Source organism: Cynocephalus volans, chromosome 3, assembly GCF_027409185.1.
Source record: "Cynocephalus volans isolate mCynVol1 chromosome 3, mCynVol1.pri, whole genome shotgun sequence".
Taxonomy (NCBI): Eukaryota; Metazoa; Chordata; class Mammalia; order Dermoptera; family Cynocephalidae; genus Cynocephalus; species Cynocephalus volans.
Genome location: NC_084462.1, coordinates 94,262,817 through 94,284,194, shown reverse-complemented (window position 1 = coordinate 94,284,194; position 21,378 = coordinate 94,262,817). Strand labels below are relative to the sequence as shown.

The window sequence follows — 21,378 nt, the reverse complement described above, 5'->3', positions numbered from 1 at the left end:
TTAAAGATATAGAAATCTAATAGAGGGTGGAAGGTCAGCTTAAATGCCACCTTCTCAGAGCAACTTTCCTTGACTACCTTAAAGTTTTACCCTCAATTTAATCACACTTTGTATTTCCTTCATTACCTTTATCAGGATTTGTGATTATCTTCTGCGTTTATTATCTTTTTTCTCATTAGAGTATCCATTGGTGTTTTGTCTATCTTGTTTACCTCTATGTCCAGCATTAAGCACAATGCTTAGTATGTAGTTCAGTGAATATTTACTAATATGTGGCTCTTAAAAATTCAGTTCAAAAGAGCAAGAAACTGAGATGAGCAAAGATTTCAGGCATATCTGAGATCTTGTGTTGTATTAATTATTACACCCAAGACTTATAAAGTCACTTAGCTATTTATGGAAGCAGAAAGCATGGCAAGTCTCTTTTAGGCTTTCTGCTCACATTCCCTAGTGACTAAAAGTCAATTAGAAGTAGATTAGTCTGTTTGTTACCTAGTCTTAGTCTTTGTTTTACACTTTTATTCCACCTTTGCATTTTGCTCATTAGTAATTCCTACCAGAGAAACATGTTATAATTCTGTGTAAAAAGCTATGGCAGATCCCCTTTGAACATACATTCTCTTGTTAAAAGATAGGTTGAAGCTGTTTTTGACACTTGTCTTACACTGTGAAGCAAAGCAAATGATTTGGTTACTGGGCTGTTAAAAACAAAGAAAAACAAAACAATAAAACAAAACAAAATGTTAAAGGGGCAGAAGTTGCTACATTGGAAAAGTCGAAACTTGAAGGGAAAACACTTCTTTAGACTGATATGTCTTTAATAGAGTTTATATACTGTATATCTGAGAAAATTGCCCATGACTTTTTAAAACGCAACCCTACTCTTGCCAGTAAATAATGGTATTTGCATTTTGAAAAGGGAAGTCTGACTGTTCCTTATCATTCTTGACAAACACTTGACACTTGCAGAAACCCAAACACTGAGAAGAGGCAGTAAATAACAACAGAGAGGAGAAAAAGTCAGGATGGCATTCTAGATAAAGAATTAAAATGAAGAAGCAAGTTAGATTTTGTATATCTTTACCCTGATTATGTAGTTGTACAAAGTAATGACTGTGGGTCATCAAGAAAAGGTTTAAAGTGCGTTGCACCACCCACCCATTAGGACTCCAGGGCTGCACAGGCAGGGAAAAAGCCATCTCCGGGAAGCCTGCCTGGCACCCGCTAACAAGGCAGGACCCAGCACCACCTGCCCACCAGGACCAAACCAGGAGGCCCTGCACTGTTTCCAAGGGAGTGGTCCACAGTAGCCACCACCACAGCATCTACTGCTGCAAGGATGGCTAGTCGCCACAGTAGAAGCCACGACCACCGTGTAGGTGGCCTACTGCATATTCACCTACATTGACACAAGGAGAGTCACCAGAAGAGCCTGGAAAAAGAGGAGAAAGTCTTTGATCTACCAGATGACCAGAAATCAACATAGAGAAAAGAGAAGCATGAAAAAACAAGAAAATATGACACTGACAAAGGAATATAGTAATTCTCAAGTACCAGACCCTACAGAACAGGAAACCCTTGAAATGACTGATAGGGAATTCCAAGTAACTATCTTAAGGAAACTCAGTGAGATAAGAGAAGACTCAGACAACACAATGAAATGAGAAAAAATATCCAGAATATGAAGGAGGAAATTTACAAAGAGATTAATACCTTAAAAACGAATGTAGGATAGCAGGACTCCTGGAACTGAAGGATTCATTCAGTGAAATAAAAAACACAACTGAGAGCTTAAGCAACCAATTAGAACAAGCAGAAGAAGGAATCTCTGATCTTGAAGATGGTCTTTATGAAGTAACCCAGGCAAACAAAAAAAAGGAAAAAAGAATTTTAAAAAATGAGGAACGTTCAAGAGAGCTAGCAGGCAGCCTTAAGCACACAAACATCTGAATTGTGGGTGTCCCAGAAGGGGAGGAGAAAGATGAAGGCATTGAAATCTATTCAATGAAATAGTAATGGAAAACTTCCCAGATACAGGGTGAAGCACAGACCTTCAGATCCAGGAAGCTCAATGATCCCCAGACAGATTCAATCCAAAAAGATCCTCTCTGAGACACATTATAATCAAACTGGCAAAGCTCAAAGACAAAGAGAGAATCCTAAAAGCAGCAACAGAAAAGCATCAAGACACTTATAAGTGAGCCCCCATCAGATTAACAACAGGCTTCTCAACTGAAACTCTGCAGACGAGAAGAAAATGAGATGACATATTCAAAATACTAAAAGAAAAAAACTGCCAGCCAAGAATACTATACTTCAGATATGAGGGAGAAATAGTGTATTGCCCAGACAAATGAAAACTGTGGGAGTTCATCAACACATGGCCAGCCCTGCAGGAAATTCTCAAGGGAGTCCTGTATCTAGAATCCAAAACACAATAATCACTACCACAAACACACAAGAAAGAACACAACCCACTGGTAAAACACAAATGCAAATGAGAAACAAAAAAACTCACAAAATCTTATCACCTCAAAAAACCAATAAACATTGAAGACAAGTAATAAAAGAGGAAGAAAGGAACAAAAGATATTTAAATCATCTGAGCAAAAAGCAATAAAATGGCAGGAGTATGACAATACCTCTTAATAATAACCCTTAAACATAAATGGATTAAATTCCCCACTCAAAAGACACAGACTGATGGATTGGATTAAAAAGCTAGACTAAATACATGCTGTTTTCAAGAGACCCACTTCACCTGTAAAGATACACACAGACTAATTGTGAAGGAATGGAAAAAGATATACCATGCAAATAGAAACCAAAAACAAGGAGGAATAGCCATTCTTATATTGGATAAAATAGACTTTAAGCCAAAAACCATAAAAACAAAGAAGGCCATTTTATAGTGATAAAGGGATCTATCCAGCAAGAAGACATAACAATCATAAAATATATACTCCCAACACTGGAGCACCCAGATATATAAAGCAAACACTATTAGACCTAAAGAAAGGGACAGACCCCTATTCAATAGTAGTGGGGGACCTGAACACCCCTCTCTCAGCACTGGACAGATCATCGAGGCAACAGATCAACAGAGAAACACAGTATTTAAACTACACTTTAAACCAATTGTACTTGGCAGATATCTACAGAACATTTCATCCAACAGCTACAGAATATACATTCTTCTCATCAGCACATGGAACATTCTCCAGGATAGACCACGTTAGGTCACAAATCAAGCCTCACCAAAAAAAAAAAAAAAAAAAAAAAAAAAAATCATCCCAAGCATTTTTTCAGACTACAACAGATCAAAACTAGAAATTAATAACAAGTAAAATTCAGGACATTATACAAATACTTGGAAATTAAACATCAGACTTCTGAATGACTTATGGGTCCAAGAAGAAATTAGACAGGGAATTAAAAAATTTCTAGAAAACAAAATAAAGACACATCATATAAAAACCTGTGGGATACTGCAAAAGTAGTACTAAGAGGGAGGTTTACTGCAATTAACACTTACATTAAAAAATAGAAAGATTTCAAATAAAAAACCTAGCCCTGCACCTCAAAGAACTAGGAAAACAAGAACAATCCAATCCCAAAGTTAGTAGAGAGAAATAAATAATTAAGATCAGAACAGAACTAAATGAAATAGAGAAACAAAAAGTGATACAAAAGATCAATGAAACAAAAAGTTGGGTTTTTGAGAAGATAAACAAAATAGACAAACCATTAGCTAGGTTAACAAACAAACAAACAAACAAACAAACAAAAAAGAAGAGAGAAGTCCCAAATAATAAAAATCAGAAATGAAAAAGGAGATGTTACAACTGATACCACAGAAATACAAAGAATCATTAGAGACTATTACAGACAACTATATGCCAACAAATTTGAAAACCTGGAGGAAATGGATAAATTTCTGGACACGTACAATCTACCAAGACTGAACCAAGGAGAAACAAAAAACCAGACCAGACCAATACAAGCAATGAAATTGAAGCATTAATCAGCAGTCTCCCAGCAAAAAAAAGCCCAGGACTGGATGGCTTTACTGCTGAATTCTACCAGACCTTTTAAAGAGGAAATAATACCAATTCTCTTCAAACTATTCAAAAAAGTTGAAACAGAGGCCACTCTCCCAAACTCATTCTATGAGGCCAGCATCCCCTTGATAACAAAACCAGACAAAGATACAACAACAAAAGAAAACTACAGGCCAATATCTTTGATGAACATAGACACAAAAATCCTCAATAAAATACTAGCAGTCAGGATACATCAATACATCAAGAAAAGTATACATCATTATCAAGTGGGAGTCAAGGATGGTTCAACATACACATGTCATAAATGTGATACACCACATCAAAAAAACAGGACAAAAACAATATGACTATCTCAGTAAATGCAGAAAAAGCATTTGACAAAATTCAACATCCCTTCATGATAAGGCTCACAGCAAATTAGATATAGATGGAAAGTATCTCAACACCATAAAAGCCATATATGACAAACCCACCTCCAATTCCCACTCCATCCTAAACAGGAAGTAGACAAGGATGCCCACTCTCACCACTTCAATTTAATATTACTAGAAGTGCTAGCCAGAGCAATCAGGCAAGAGAAGGAAATAAATGGTATCCAGATTAGAAAAGATGAAGTCAAACTGTCCCTGTTTGCAGATGAGATGATCCTATATATAGAAAAACCTAAAAACAGTTAGAGCTGATAAACAATTTCGGTAGTGTTGCAGGATTCAAAACCAACACCCTAAAATAGATAGTGTTTTTATTCTCCAATAATAAACTAGCAGAAAAAGAAATCAAGAAAATAAGCCCACTTACAATAGTCACCAAAAAAATAAAATACCTAGATATCAATTTAAAGAAGGAGGTGAAAGATCTCTACAATGAAAACTACAAGTCACTACTGAAATAAATTAAAGAAGACACAAGAAGGTGGAAAGACATTCCATGCTCTTGGATTGGAAGAATCAACATTGTGAAAATGTCCATACTACCCAAAGCCATCTACAGATTCAATGAATTCCAATCAAAATACTCATGACATTCTTCACAGAAATAGAAAAAACAATCCTAACATTCATATGATATGGAAGAACAAAAGACCCTGAATAGCCAAAGCAGTTTTGAGCAAAAAAATAAAAAAATAAGTAAAGCCATAGGCTTAACACTTCCTGACTCCAAATTATACTACAAAGCTATAGTAACCAAAACAGCATGGTACTGTCATAAAAATAGACACTTGGACCAATGGAACAGAATAGAGAACCCAGAAATCAACACACAGGCTTACAGCCAACTGATCTTTGACAAAGACAAGAAGAACATACATTGGGGAAAAGATTGCCTCTTCAATAAAAATGGTGCTGGGAAAATTGGACATCCATATGCAGGAAAATGAAACGAGACCTGCACCTCTCACCTTATACCAAAATCAATTCAAAATGGATTAAAGATTTAAATGTAAGACCTGAAACTATAAAACTCCTAAAAGAAAACATAGGTGAAACACTTCATGAAGTAGGACTGGGCAAAGACTCTATGAATAAGACCCCAAAAGCACAAACAACAAAAGAAAAAATAAATAAATGGGATTATATCAAACTAAAAAGCTTTTGCATAGCAAATGAAACTATCAACAGAATGAAAAGACAGCCTACAGAATGGGAGAAAATAATTGCAAACTATACATCTGACAGGATTAATTTCTAGAATATATGAAGAACCTAAACAACTACACAGTACAAAACCAAATAACTCAATTTTAAAATGGGCAAAGGAGCTGAACCGACATTTTTTTGAAGGAAGACATACAAACAGCCAACAAGTACTTGAAAAAATGCTCAACATCACTAATCATCAGGGAAATGCAAATCAAAACCACTTTGAGATATCATCTCATTCCAGTCAAACTGGCTATTATCAAAAAGACTGAGCACAACAAATGCTGGTGAGGATGTGGAGAGAAGAGAACTCTTCTACACTGTTGGTGGGACTGTAAATTAGTACAGCCATTATGGAAAACAGTATGGAGTTTTCTCAAACAACTTTCTCAAAGATCTAGAGATAGATCTACCATACGATCCAGCAATCTGCCTACTGGGTATATATCCAAAGAAATGGAAATCATCATCTCAAAGGGATACGTGCACCCCGATGTTTATCACAGCTCTATTTACAATAGCCAAAATATGGAACAATGTCCTTTGACAGATAACTGGATAAGGAAAATGTGGTATTTATACACAATGGAATACTACTCAGCCATAAAAATGAATGAAATTCTGCCATTTGCAGCAACATGGATAAGTTTGCAGAAAATTACATTATATGAAGTAAGCCTGGCACAGAGAGAAAAATACCACATGTTCTTACTCATAAGTGAGAGCTAAGAGAGAGGAGGAAAGATCCCAATGGTGTTTTGAACTTGCAGAGGGAGAGAACAGACCTAGGGTTGCCAGGGTGGAGGGGTGGGGAATGAGATGGGCATTTGGGAGAGGTTGGGTGGGGGACATGTGGAATAATTGCAATTTGAGGTGGTGGACATGCTGATAGCATTGATTTGCTTACCACATCTTGGGCACAGGTGCTAATGGTTAGCCCTTGCCCCATGAATATGTATAATCAATAATAATAATAATAATAAAATTAAAATTGTTGCAGGGTAATGGAGAAAAGAAGTTTAAATACATTCATCGTATTAATAAGAAAGAAGTACATTTTAGAAGTGAGTACATTTTAGGAAGATTTCCATCTAAAAGAATTTGAAGTTTTATTGCTTTAAGGAGTAAATCTTGGTTGTCTGGAAAGTTAACTTCTGTGGAATATCCCTTTGCTTCTAAAGAAAATGTTAATGCATTAAATTGAGGTTATTACTGCAACAGAATCTTCAAAAATGTGTAAGTGTGCTCCAATCTGTTACTAGATTCTTTAAGCTACATATCTATTCCTGGTATAGCCTGTACTAAAACAATTTTATAATCCAGAGAAACATGGATGAAAGGAGCAAATGGTTAGTAAAGGTAGCAAATAGAAATTAGCAGAGAAGAAAAGCAATGAAATAAAATGCTCATAGATGACTAGTCTTATATCTCTTTATTACTCCTATAAATGCATCTCATGATGTATGTAATCAGAGTCATGTTTATTTAATCTTCTCCTTTTCTGTCCATTGTCTCTTTCAGGACCATGGTTTTTTGGTGAAATCATTGATGGCAAATTAGGTTGGTGCTTTTCCTTTGGGATTTTTGTTAATGGACATTTCCTACAAGGGAGCCTAACGTTTATAGTAGGAGTTTTCCAGGTAAGAAGTTAGAAATGCAATTTAAGAACATCTGAAATTATGTTAAATTAATGCATAACAGTAATGAGTCAAATCCCAAATTAATTACTATAGATAATCTTTCCTACTTTACTTGCAGGGCAATATTTAGTAACTGATGTTTGTTTGCTTTTAGAATGCTCCCTAAACTCCTTCTACTACTCTTATGTGAACGTCTAAAATACATTTTTGGCAGGCGAGATTTGTAAGAGGTGAAAGAGGTTTTTGTTAGTGTTATTAGTTTCATTGTGCTTTTTCGTTGACAAAAAATGAAATAAGGGACTGATTGGTAGAATAAATGAGACTTCTGAGTAAACCAAAACATTCTGATAATGAATAAGGAAAACGTTTCAGAGGTAGTAAAAGAAAAAATGCACACACAAGAGAAGTAGGTCAGTTATTCAGTGGAAGCTGTGCTGGACAAAAACCAGACCTGAGCTTTCCAGTGATGTCTTAGCAGTATACTTGTTTGGGAAACACTGATGTATTAGGTTTACATTTATTCCTTTAAAACAAACACACACACAAAAATCCTGATCCATAGCAAAACGCCATAAACGGATTTGAAAACTATTTACCTAACAATTTCTTTATTTTACTTACCTTATGGGGCTAGTGAACTGAAATCTGAGGTGATAATTTGAAGTTTTGGAAGCAATCCAAAAATATTGTTCAAAATGAGTTCAAAACCTCCTAACAGGGCAATAAAACATGATCCAGCAGGATTAGAGACAGCAAAGTAGGGAAGGCCTCTACCTAGCAAATACTGACCCCAGTTCAGACATTCTCTGCATAGCAGCATTATGTATGTGAGTAGGCCCTGGGTCCAATTCAGTTTTCTATTATGTAGATGGAGGCTGTCTGTCAGGAGTACTCTTATGCAAGTGAAACCTGAGCCTTACCAAAAGGTAGGGTTTTTTCTTTGTAAATTTTTACATTCATATTTTAATAAATAGTACACTAATAATGGATTTTATGTATCATCCAGGCCCATGACTCCTAAATCTATATCTCTGACCTAGACCTCTGTACATCAAGTGCTTATTTATCCAATTGTCATTTAATATCTTCCCTTAGATGTCTAACAGGCATCTCAACTTAATATTATGTTTCTAATAGGAACTTTAATTTCCACCCCAAACCTGTTCCTCCTCCAGTTCTTTCCAGTTTCAGTAAATGACTCCACCATTCACCCAGTCTCTCCAGGATGTATTCTCAATTCTTCCTTTTCCCTCATTCCCTGTATCTAGTTTATCAGCAAGCTGTACCTTGTTTGATCTACCTCCAGTACGTATCTTGAATTTATCCACTTCTTCTCCATCTTTCTTACCACCATCCTAGTCTAAGTCATAATTATTTCTTGCCTAGGTCTTCTCACTGCTATTCTTGCATCCCTACTGTCAGTTTACCACAGAACATCCAATGTGGTCTATTTAAAACCTTAGCTCACTCATTTCTCAGCTTGAAACCCTTTAAGCAGAGCAATGACATGATCTGGGTCCTGCTGACCTCCCCAATTTCCACTTGGCTCATCATGCTCTGGGATTGTTGCCTTAAAGAGGCAAACATCTTTCTCATCTCTGGGCTTTTCATTTGTTCCTTCTTCCTGGAATGCCCTTCTCTCCACTGACTCATTCCTGTCATTCAGGCCCCAGAGAGCCTGTCTTCCAGTTACCTTCATGTCACATGACCCAGTTATTTTCCTTCATTGAACTTTCACAATCTGTCATGATCGTTTCTGGTTTTTTAATTTTTTTTTTTTTTGGTCTCTCTTTTCCCTGTTAGACTGTAAGTTCTATGGTTGATCTTTGCAAACTTGTTCACCAGTGTGTCCCTAACCTAGAGTCTAACACAGTGCCATCCACATAATGGGTGCTCAATAAACATTTGTTGAATGAATGAATGAAGCATACAGCAGCTAAACTTGGATTACAATTTAGATCTTCTAATTTATATTTCAGTACTTATCATGCTACCTCAAACAAAAATACAGAGATAACAACAACAATAAAAATACCGGTAGCCAAGTCCCCGCCTCATTCCTACAAAAAAGAGATTGTGTGCCTGTGTGTGCACATATGAATACACACACTCAATTCATTTCCAACTTAAACACTGTTGGGTATCTACTGTGTATATACTGCCCTACAATTTGGAGCTTCAATGTAAATTAAGTGATACCTGCTCCTAAGATGAATGAAAGGACTTGGGCAAATACACAATTAACTACAAGTCAACTGTTGTGTTTTAAGCAAGTGTGATCAAAGCATAAAGAATCAGACAACCCCAAGACAGAAAGCAACATATTCTGAGTGGCCACCAACAATGTGTAAATGACACCTGACCCCTCCAAGGAGTTGGTGGTAAGCTAATAGTTCTTTTCTGCTCATTTTTCCAGCTGGTGTTTTTTAACATCCCCTTGATGGCTTACCTGTGTTGGAGCTTGCTGCAGCGGTGCTTTGGTCACAACTTCAGGTCTCATCTCTGTCAAGGAAAATACTTGAAAATTATACCTGTTCACTTACTTATGCTACTGCTGTACATCTGGCAAGTTTATTCTTGCTACTTTCTTTATGTGACATATGGCACCCTAGCTGTTTTATTTTCCCCTTTGCGGACCTGGTTGACACTGCTGACACCTGTTCTCATTCATTATGTGTGGACACTGAATTCTATCAAGTTTGGAACCTTCATGGTGCAGTTAAAAAGCCATCTGAGCTCCTGAAGGCCATGATTCACAACTGGCAGCTGGGAAAAAGTCCAATCTCTCCATCTGTAGCCTAGGTCCTTGACCCAGTAGCAGGTGGAAGGCCAGTATTGGTGGGTGAGCTTTAAGGAGCTGCTGTTCCTTGGACACCTGGTTGTTAAAGGGATTACCCACTACTGATTCCTGCAGAATGGACTGCAGAATAGTCTCTAAATAATGCTTTGATTCCTTTCTTCCCTAAGGAAGCAAAGGGTTAATTTACCTTTGTGAAGAGAAAGCCCTAATCTGGATCCACAGGGTAGGGGTTGGGTGTGTGAACAGAAATATGGGAGGCCCAGTGATTTTTTTGTTTGGGTTTTTTCTGGGGTTTTTTTTGGTAGCTGTTCGGTATGGGGATCCTAACCCTTGACCTCGGTGTTCTCAGCACCACGCTCTCCCAAGTGAGCTAACTGGCCAGTCTCCAGTGTTTTTTAAGGTTACCGCATGTAAAGCACCTGCGCGCCGTGCCTGGAACTCAGCAGCTGTTAAGGGGCTGGGAACCTGTGCGGACTCGGGCCCGATTCTGACTACCCTTGAGATACTAGTTCTCAGCCTTGTTTTCCCACAGGGTTATAGGCTCTCTGCTTCCTTAGCCGGAGTGTTTTCAACTAATCAAATAAATAAATGAATGATGAATAAAAAATATCACAGGCGTAAACCTTGCAAGTGTGGCCGGGCCCCTGGGGGCGGGAGGAGGCGTGGCCGCCTCTCGGGGCGTGGCCTCGGGATGGGTGGGGCCGGTTGTTGCCGGAAACGAGCCCAAGTCTGTGGCAGCCGGAAGTGGAGCGGCTGTCGCAGTGCGTTTGGGGCGGCGGCGGCGGTGGCATTTGCAGGCTTCTGCGAGCGACTTGAGATGGCGAGCGCAGCTCCTGCAGCCACAGTTCCCACCCTGGCTCCGCCTTTGGAGCAGCTCCGGCACTTGGCAGTGGAGCTGCGGTCGCTGCTGCCTCCAGTGCGGGGTGAGGTGACCCAGTTGGGGCGGGCGACGGGAGGGGCGGGCCTAGGGTGGGGGAGAGGCCTGGTTGGGGAGGGGGCCCCTGGCGGAGGAGGTGGCTCCGCTTACCTCACCTTTTCCTTTCACCATCGTCCGGTCCCCACACGTTACATCTACAAGTGGGTGAAGCCCAGGTGACCACCGAGGAGTTTAATCGGGAGATGTTTTGGAGACGACTCAGTGAGTGCCTCTCTGGTCGGGGACCCCCATCCCTCACCTCTTCCAACGTCCCTTTCCCCTTTCCCTCCAGTTCTCCCCATGTGGTGACTGCGTCTCCCCAGTCTCATCCTCTCTGTGGGGATACCTCACCGTATCCCTCCTCGGCACTTGAGAGGGTGAAATATAAAACGTTGCTTTGGAGGTGTTTTTGAGACGTCACAGCCAGTAAGGGTGGAGAGAGGGAATGCATTATCTTCAAAGCCCGTGCCTCAGCCTTAGCCTTTTGGCACTAACGTATTGGCACCTGCCTCCTCTGCCACCCCTTTCCCCCCAGATGAGGCAGCTGTGAAAGTGTCAAGGGAAGCCACGACTCTGACCACAGTCTTCTCTCGACTTCCACTGCCATCTCCACAGGTGGGCTTCACTTTCCTGGAATCCTTGTGCTGCTTCGATATTCCTCTTATTTTCTTTCCACCTTTTACACTCAAGCCAGGAGATTAATTTTCCTCGTCTGTCAAATGAGATTACAGTTCTTACCTGAAAGGATTGTTTTGAAGACCAAATTGCCAAATGCAGTTCCTGGTGTAGGCACGCCTTCTAAGTATCGTTTCAGTCGGAAGTTCAGCTTGGTTATTTCCATTCTGACATTTTTTTAAGCACTTGTTATTTGCTAGGTGTCTTCACACACATGATCCCCATCTGACAGATGAGCAAGCAGGCTCAGAGGCTCAAATTAAGATAAATTAAGGTCTGATGTGTAACTATACCTATTCTATATTTTTATATTTAATCAGTAACATATGTAGATAGTATAAAATTCGAAAGATATCAAAGTTAAATGTGCTAAAATTTCTTATCTTCCCACCCCAGTTTCCCATTTTTGTCTCCCTTCCTCAGTTCCGTTTGTATTGTTCTATATACCGTGTCTGCTTCTTTTTACACGAAGGATAAGATGCCATAAACGCTGTTCTGGACCTTTTTTTTTTTTTTTTTTTGACCGATAAGGGGATCGCAACCCTCGGCATGGTGTGGTCTGCACCACGCTCAGCCAGTGAACACACCGGCCATCCCTATATAGGATCCGAACCCGTGGCCCTGGCGCTACCAGCGCCGCACTCTCCCGAGTGAGCCACGGGGCCGGGTCTGGACCTTTCTTTTTAAAAAATTAGCAATATAGCTTGGAAATTGATTCCTAGCATCACATACAGAGTTGCTCAGTTCTTTGTAATGGTTGCATGGTTTTCAGTAGAGTGGATATAACCATAATTTAATTAATACTGTATGTGCACATTTAAACTGTTTCCAACTTGTAGCTATTGTAAATGGTGCTGTGGTGAATTATCTAATATAATCTTTGTGTATGTACTTCATACACACAGGGTACTTCAGAAAGTTCATGGGAAATGTAGAATTAAAAAATACAAAATCTTTCCATGAACTTTTTGAGTACCCTCGTAGATCAGTAGAAAAATTCCCAGAAGTGAAATTGCTAGAACAAAGAATTTATGCATTTTTAATAATCCTTTATTATAAAACTAATGAAATAAACATGTTGGCTGTGACCAGGCATGCCCTATGCTCAGTTTTTCTAGAGATGTGTATACTTAATTTGGGAGTAAAGTTATTTAAAAATGGCTTATTCATTGTTTTATTTGATTTTCATAGTCAATAGTTTCATTCTCTTTCTTAATCTATATATTCAGATGTTTTAAAATGATATAAATACCCTTTTGCTGCATACACCTACAATGACAAACTCTCTGGCCTTACACACCTCTGAGATCTGTGATAAAGAAACAAGAGATGAATTGTATGAGAGTACTTTAAAAGATTCATGGAAGAAAGTCTATTTATTTCAAAAGGAGTAGTAATATTACCTTATTTTTCTTCTCCACGGACTCCTTTCTTTCAAATACACTTAAGACTTGCTGCTAAAATGAAAAGCAAGTAAGATACCATGAGAAGACAGCATACAACTATTTTTCTGAACATGCTTGGGACACTTATACGTGAAAAATTAGAGTTTGGTTTTATTTGATATAAATATATATATTTAAATATATTAATTTTTGAATCACAGTTACCTCCTAGGATCTCAGCACTTTAGTCCTACTGAAAGATAGTTTGTTGTTTTTTTTAATTCTAACCTGTATAGACTGATATTTTTATAAAATTATATGTTTGGATGTGGTAGTGGTGTCAAATTGCCATGAAAGTTTCTAAACACTCTCAATCACTGTACCTATCCTGGGCTGGTAACAAACAGTTTGTGGACTGGCACCAATCTGTACCACATTTTGCATAGCACTGGCTTAGAATTTAGCAGAGAAGTGAGGACAAGGAAGATGAGAAAGCCAGTGATCCCTTAGAAGGAATGTAGTCAACACTGAGCATTGCCAACTACCTTTAGTTACATATTGTGATTCAGTTAGAGAGAGAGACCTGGTTAATGGTCTAATACGGGGTTGACAAACTTTTTCTGTAAAGGGCAAGATAGTAAATATTTTAGACTTTGCAGGCCAGCTACTCAACTTTGCCCTTGTAGTGGGAACACATATAAACCAATGAGCATGGCTGTGTGCCAATACTACCGTATTTGCAAAAACTGGCAGCAAGCCTGATTTGGCCTGTGGGTCATCATTTGCCAACTCATGGTCTGAGATATGGTGAATACCTCACAGCAGCTTACAGATATCTTGCGATAGAGAGCATTGGGACTAAGTTTTTCCTGCTGTTTTTTAATGCTTAATTGAGTTGTGAGTCCAGTGTCTTGTGTACAGCTAACTCTTCTCTGGTACATGATGAGGCCTGACTCATAATAGGACTTCAGAAAATGTTTGCTGATGCTGTACAGATGTCTGCTGTCTTCCACAGTAGATGGGTTGGCCACATTGATCTAATCCATTTTCTTTTTTCATTCTGAAATGGGTCCATCACCACAAAGGAAACCCAGAGATTCTGTGAACAGGTCTGTGCTGCCATCAAGGCAATTATTGCAGTATACTATTCACTTCCCAAGGATCAGGGTAAGCCATTATGCACAAATAAGTGTGTGTTTATAGGGTAGATCTTTGCTGACATGATGGGTTATGTCTTGAGACTTTAACTTTCAACAACTTGAGCATGTGACTTTCCCCCATAAAATACAGTCAAGGATAATTTTATAATGTAATAGTCTCTATAAGCAAGCCGTTATGTTAAGGTACAGATGCTGTGTTCCTATGACTCCCATCTCCCCTGCCTTGCCTGACTCTTAAGGCTTTTAATTCTGACTGGCTCCTCCCTCTCCAACCCATTCTAACCACTACAGATGCTGGCTGGATCTCAGCCCCATACACTGTGGTGAATAAAGGCCCAGACTATCTTCACTTTCCTCCACTCATATTACATCACTTCCTATTTCCAATCTCCCACATAGGTTAAGTGGCCTCCAGCCCTGCCTTTAGATTCATGCCTTGATTGTAATCATGCCAAAATTATAAATGAATACATGTCATGGATCTTCAGCATTACCCACAAGTGGTTTAAACCTCAAGTGTTTCATCCACAATTGTCAAGGGACCACTGTCTTAATGAATGAGTACATGGTGCCATGGAAAGATTTTATTCCAGATCTCTTTTGGAGAACTGCACTAACAAATGGTGGGAGAGACAAGAAAATGACATGGGGACATAAATAAGACCTGAATTTTGTATTGGCACTTCAGTTAAAACATGTGGGCAAGTAGGTGCACATTAGATTATAGTTCTGTAGTGCTCAGACTCAGAAAAGCAGAGGGTGACTTCTGAAAAGACCAGGCTGCTTACTCTGGATTTGGCCACAGGGATCACCCTGAGAAAGCTGGTACGGGGCGCCACTTTGGACGTCGTGGATGGCATGGCTCAACTCGTGGAAGTGCTTTTTGTTACTCCAGCTCAGAGGTTGTGATGCCACAGTTTGGGTTATCAGTTAATGGGGTTTCTTGCCATGGGGCTGGGGGAGGAGGACTCATTTAACAGCAAAGTTAGTTGAGAATAATGACCGGCAGGAAGGAAGGTTTTAGGAGACAGGAACCTAGGTTATTGATATATTCTTACTGATTCCTTTCCCCAGCCCTGAAAACAGTGATCTTATCTCCTGCAACAGTGTCTGGGTTGCGTGCCAGCAGGTGACTCGGATACCAAGAGGTGGGTGAGAGTGGGACTTTGCTGGCCAAAGCAGAGAGACCTCTCATATCTAGCTTCCGGGAAGCTTTGTAAGATAAATGTATTTTAATTTATATAAAGAGTTTAGTGAAATATATATAATTTACCACCAACATTAATAGATAGATATTAATACTTTTCGCCATTCTGTAGTTTTCATACTTCTAAATTCAAACCCTCCTCTTGCTGTGGCTCTGCCTCTTGTTGAACAGATGTGGTTTGTTCTCCTAGTCCTGCCCCAAGAGCAAAATTATGGAGCACACTGAAGCAGTTATGAGGTAGAGCCAGCTAGGCCAAAAGCAGTGGTTATCCAAGAGGACTGTGACAAGAAACATCAGTCACCATTTCATTTCTTCTTTTGGGAATAAAGGAAAACTTTTTGGTCCCTCGTCTGGGTACCAGGGGATGTAGTTAAAAGAACTTTACATTATCCATCATCCTTGTTCACTGTCCTTGGCACTCCTTTCATTAGGAACAGTGTTGTTTGTCCTTGGCAGTCTTATGAGAATCACTGGGTTTCTCCTCTAATTCCAGTGCTTCTGACTTTTCACTCATAGATAACAAAGCTGCAGCCCTTTTAATGCTGACGAAGTGTGTGGATTTTGTAAAGGATGCACATGAAGAAATGGAGCGGGTGAGGGATCCTTGTCTTTGGTAACTTGAATATGACTCCAGGACTAGTGGATGAGAGTTGATTATAAAGAGAGATTTCCTAAGCTTTGACTGAATAGGTTCTACTCTCACTCCTGTCCTGTCTTCCATCTCCCACCAGAGGCTGGTGTGTGACTTAGTACCACTCCTCTCTGTTGGTGGACAAGAAGAATGAGAACAGGGTTTATGAAATGATTTGACTCTGTAGCCATTAGTGAAGTAGCTCTCAGGTTTTTGGACAACTCAGTCATGGTGCTAAAAGTATAATAGGCCTTTTTTTTTTTTTCCTTTTTGCATTCACATATATCATGGTTTGTCTTAGGCTGTGGAAGAATGTGACCCTTATTGTGGCCTTGTGAATGACACCCACCATGAGGAGGATGATGTGTTGGGGTTTCCAAGCAATCAGGACTTATATTGGTCAGAGGCAGATCAAGAGCTCATAATCCCATGCCTTGCACTGGTGAGAGCATCCAAAGCCTGCCTGAAAAAAATCCGGATCTTAGTGGCAGAGAATGGGAAGAAGGATCAGGTGGCCCAGCTGGATGACATTGTGGATATTTCTGATGAGATCAGCCCCAGGTAGGCGTGATCCACACTTAAAACATCTGAGCAGGAGTGTTCTGATCTCAGCTTATGCTGTCATCCCAAGATTTTTCCCAGTTTTTTGTATATTGAAAATTCTTAAACCCACAGGAAAGTTGAAATAGTACTTCAGTCAACACCCCTACTACATCTTTCATCTAGATTCACCTGTTGTTTACATTTTTTTCCTATATTGGTTTGCTTCTCTACAGATAGACATGCCAAAGTTTTTTCTGAACCATTTGAGAGTAAGTTGCAGGCATCAGTGACATTTCATCCCTAAATACTTCAGCATAAATCTCCCAAGAAAAAAGACATTCTTTTTTTTTGGCAGCTGGCTGGTACGGGGAACTGAACCCTTGACCTTAGCGTTATAAGGCTGTTACAAGTGGGTCTCTAACCGACTGAACTAACGAGCCAGCCCCCTAAGACATTCTTATTTTTGTTATCACATTCAAGTAATTTAATACTGAGTAATATTTTCTAATATTCAAATTTCTCCAGTTGTCCGTAAAATGTCTTTATAAATCCAGGATTTGTCAGGATCTCACATTGCATTTGGTTGTCATCTCTTTAGTCTCTTGCAGTCACTCTCCTTTTCAGTCCTTTTTGACATTGACATTTGTAAAGAAACCAGGTCAGTTGTCTTATAGAATATCCAATAATCTGATTTGTATGATTGTTTTCTCATAATTGTGTTCAGGTTAAACATTTTTTGGCAAGAATATCATATAGCTGAGTGTTTTGTGCCTCTCAGAGTATCATATTGGGGAAGCACATGATGTTGGTTTACCCCATTATTGGTGGTACTAAATTTGATGACTTGATTAAAGTGGTGCCCAATTATTGTAGCTTTTATTGATGAACCTTGCCTATATCAGTTACTAAATCAGTGGTTTCAAATCCTCACATTTTTGACTGAATTAATCATGCCACATCCTACGAATTGAGGGAATTTCTCCCCCAGCTTCCTACTGAAATGGGATAAGTATGTTTCAATAAATACTGATTGAATTGATTCTGTATTGGTCAGCTGGTTGCCCAATTTAAGGAACTGATAGGCATTTCTGGGCATTTTCTCAATAGTTGTGTCTGTAGTTGTATACTGGAGACAACACAGCTGAGCTTTGTTCCTGTCTTTGTTAATGATTATTTTTGCTTTCTTAGTGTAGATGATTTGGCTCTAAGTATATATCCACCCATGTGCCACCCAACTGTGCGAATCAATGTAAGTACTGGCTTTGAGGGAATAGCTACAGACTTAACTGTAGAATTTCATAAGTCATTAGTATTTTCTCTAAGCTGTAGGGTACACATTTATTTGTCATTCTTGGATGCAAGTACAACAGTAATGTCACAGTTCTTTTTTTTTTTTTTTTTTTTTGTCATTTTTTCGTGACTGGCACTCAGCCAGTGAGTGCACCGGTCATTCCTATATAGGATCCGAACCCGCGGCGGGAGCGTCGCCGCGCTCCCAGCGCAGCACTCTACCGAGTGCGCCACGGGCTCGGCCCCACAGTTCTTACATGTATTTGTGCTTGATAAATATTTGCTGAAGCTGAGTTATAATAGCTGTGAGCTTTGGTAGTTCTCTCTCCCATAACCGTTTGGGTAAATGTTTGAAAAAGCCCAGAGACCTTAGAAAATTCTGCTTTGCAAAGAAAGTCTTAATTATACAAGTCTGAAGTCACAAGTTTCTAATTTCTAATCTAGGCAGAAATAAGTGCACCAGAAATATACTCTGTTCTAATATAAACACATTGTGTGATTAAACCATGGAGAGTCAAGCTTTTTATAAAAATCTGATTTTATTGTATTCTTTCAAGTGCTGTGCCCTTTACTAGAGAGAGAGTTCAGTTCTCTTGTTTTTATAAACTCAAGTTCTTATCTCTAATGTTATTGCAAAGATAAGTAAAACTGCCAAATGGCATATATTTTATAGTCAGGTGTATCAATTCTCACAGTATAAGTATTTGATAAATAAGATAGTGGAACTTAGATCCATCAAATGTATCTTCATGATGTACAAACACCTTGAAGTGGAATAGGATCTTTTTGAACATTAACTTTTTTTTTTTTTTTGGCATTAACTTTTTAAAGATGGACTTGCTAAGAAATATTTTTAGCGATATGCCGTGTCAGTTATCTCAAACATAATATCTATTCTAGCAATTGAAAAATATATACTATATATGTGCCTTATTTTATATTGGTGGCATACATATGTCCCATGTTATTTTGATATTGGTGTTCTTAAAATTCTTGATTTTTTTTTTTTTTTTTTTTATAAAAAAGGAAGACTAATCATCTCTGCTTTATATTCTGAGCTATCAGCAGTTGGGACAAATTCAATTTACATTCTTTTCCCATTCTTTTTTTAATTAAAAATATTTTAAATTAAAAAAATATAAAATGTTATAGCAACAGTAAGATTTTGCTAAATAGAAAAGAATCCATAAGAATAAGAATCCATACTCTTACTGAATTGGCATTTTTGGTTTTGCATATTTCTCTCAAGGTTCTTTTTTTTTAATGATTTTTTATTACTTGTATATTTTAAAATATTTGAGTGCTCCTTTTTATGGTAGGACTCTGGGTAACTTCTGTGTTTCTTTTTTAGTCTGCGAAACTTGTATCTGTTTTAAAGAAGGCACTTGAAATTACAAAGTAAGTATGAGGACTTCTCCCCAGATGGCTTTTTTAGAATAAAACAGAGTTCCTGTCCAGCCATTTTCAACTCCCACGGCCAACTTTCAAGGAGTGAGAAAGGGTGGGTGTGGGGTTTTCTTTTAACTTCAGTTGCAGAGCAGAGTTTCAGCAAAGAAGCTTGCCTTTTGTTTCTATAGTTTCTGTGTTACCACTTGAGGACAGGTTTTTTTCCTCGATATTATAATAAATTTAATTTCTTTTTTTTCTATTCCATTTGCAGAGCAAGTCATGTGACTCCTCAACCAGAAGACAGTTGGATTCCTTTACTCATTAATGCCGTTGATCATTGCATGAACAGAATCAAGGAGCTCACACAGAGTGAACTTGAATTATGAGTTTTCAGGCTCATTTGTACTCTCCTCTCTCACCATCATAGCCAGGCTCTGATGTTTGCTTTTAAAATGGGACTAGAATGCTTGATGGATTGAAAGGAGGTTCCTGTCTATATTTAACAAGAGATAATATTACCAAAGATTGTTGGTTAGGCTACACGTAATTATTTATAAACTATATGAATGTGATGTATTTTTCTATGCTAGATACAAAAAGTAATTGCATGAGTTTTTGTTCCTAAACCACCTCTCAGAGATTCCTAGGGAAGCTGCCTTATTCCTTATTTGCAATAAAGTATGTTGTCTCATTGTTAAAGATGTCGATGGTCTCAGTAAAATGCTAACCTACCAGTAATTAAATGAGTACTCTTCCAAAGTTTATTCCTACCAGAAATACAGTGGGTTGAGACTAGAACATAGCTTTCATTTGGGTTTATAGTCTAAAGATCTGATTTTGATCAGAAGTATATTTAGGACCAGCCCGTGGCTCACTTGGGAGAGTGTGGTGTTGGAAACACCAAGGCCACAGGTTTGGATCCCTATATAGGGATGGCTGGTTTGCTCACTTGGGAGAGCATGGTGCTCACAACACCAAGTCAAGGGTTAAGATCCCCTTACCAGTCATCTTTTGAAAAAAAAGTATATTTAGAACAAAAACACTTTAATTTATTGAGAGAAGACTCCAAAGCCCCTACTAGTATTTCAGCATGTTATATAATATTATTCTTATCAGTAAGTCCTTCTGAATATTATCCCAGTTTACTGCATGCCTCTAAAATATATTGGTATTGAGCTTATTTATTAGGTTTGTTCATCTTATTGAACAGATTTGTTTCCCTTATGCATACCTGTATGTTGTTATCTGTTATATTTTACATATGTCCCCAAGTGTAAGTAACAAATTTTTATCAATTAAAAATATTTTGATGTATATGAATTTATATAATTTTAAGAGCCTTTTTTGTTAATCCTTTTGCAAAACCTTCACCACTTAATTATGTTTTTGCATCAGTCTAGAAGATCACATATTGGAAAGCAGAGTTACCTGAATTGAGCCTTATACATGTATTACAGTTCTCTAATGCCAGACTTTTTCCTTCCATTGGTGTAATTTACCACATCTGACTTTATGATCTCTTCAGGTATAATCAGCAATATCAATCATTTTTTTGAGTGACTAGTGGATACTTGAGATTGAAATTCCTTAAGCCAAATGAGTTTTAATTTACTTTTTAAAAAAGTGCTATTCTGTACTTATAACAAGTGACATGAAAAGAAGGAACTAAAATCAAACAGATTAAGAGTGCCAAAGCAACAAAACAGCATAAACAAAAAATCATAACTTTGTACAAAAGGAATTCAGTTCTTTTATTTTTCTTAGAAGGCCTATTTTCTATATACTTAATAATTTTCATATTTCCCTACTAGACTGAATTCGTGTTATTCATATCAGACTTTAATTGTGGGACATAATATAGAACTCTGAAAAAGAATTATCTATAGCTAAATCTAGATCACTTTGGTCTTAGGTCCTCTGTTGTGTATAACTTTGTTCAGTCATGTTTGGATCTTTAAGGATAATGATCAGGGATAGCACTGATCAATGTAATTTTAGTATTAAAAATTCCATTTTTATTTTATTTTTTTAATTATTG

General features: G+C 38.2%; 2 protein-coding genes across 5 annotated transcripts in view; both read left to right on the top strand.

The window, feature by feature from the left end:
* Nucleotides 1-10,753, top strand: part of TMEM62 (transmembrane protein 62) — a 50,008-nt gene extending 39,255 nt beyond the window's left edge. For 3 of the 4 annotated variants that reach the window (XM_063089652.1, XM_063089651.1, XM_063089655.1), the window contains 2 exons: nt 7,226-7,344; nt 9,761-10,753. In XM_063089652.1, the coding sequence (XP_062945722.1) occupies nt 7,226-7,344; nt 9,761-10,087 (446 nt within the window). In that variant the 3' untranslated portion in view covers nt 10,088-10,753. Of the gene's footprint in view, nt 1-7,225; nt 7,345-8,212; nt 8,271-9,760 lie in introns of all 4 variants that reach the window. The other variant, XM_063089654.1, reaches the window with a different exon arrangement.
* A 130-nt stretch (nt 10,754-10,883) lies between these two features.
* On the top strand, nt 10,884-20,616 carry CCNDBP1 (cyclin D1 binding protein 1). Its single transcript, XM_063090764.1, has 11 exons — nt 10,884-11,067; nt 11,223-11,282; nt 11,596-11,675; nt 14,206-14,287; nt 15,086-15,182; nt 15,355-15,428; nt 16,004-16,080; nt 16,420-16,679; nt 17,850-17,910; nt 19,303-19,349; nt 19,612-20,616. The coding sequence occupies exons 1-11, from the start codon at nt 10,962-10,964 to the stop codon at nt 19,724-19,726; spliced, it is 1,059 nt and encodes a 352-aa protein (XP_062946834.1). The 5' UTR covers nt 10,884-10,961; the 3' UTR covers nt 19,727-20,616.
* The last annotated feature ends 762 nt before the right edge of the window (nt 20,617-21,378 follow it).

Excerpts from the sequence above, each read along its gene's own strand:
- CCNDBP1 (XM_063090764.1), top strand. The coding sequence starts at position 10,962 with ATGGCGAGCGCAGCTCCTGCAGCCACAGTTCCCACCCTGGCTCCGCCT. Across the intron at positions 15,183-15,354 it reads TTTGTTACTCCAGCTCAGAG|CCCTGAAAACAGTGATCTTA; the intron begins GTTGTGATGCCA and ends TCCTTTCCCCAG. Across the intron at positions 17,911-19,302 it reads ACCCAACTGTGCGAATCAAT|TCTGCGAAACTTGTATCTGT; the intron begins GTAAGTACTGGC and ends TTTCTTTTTTAG.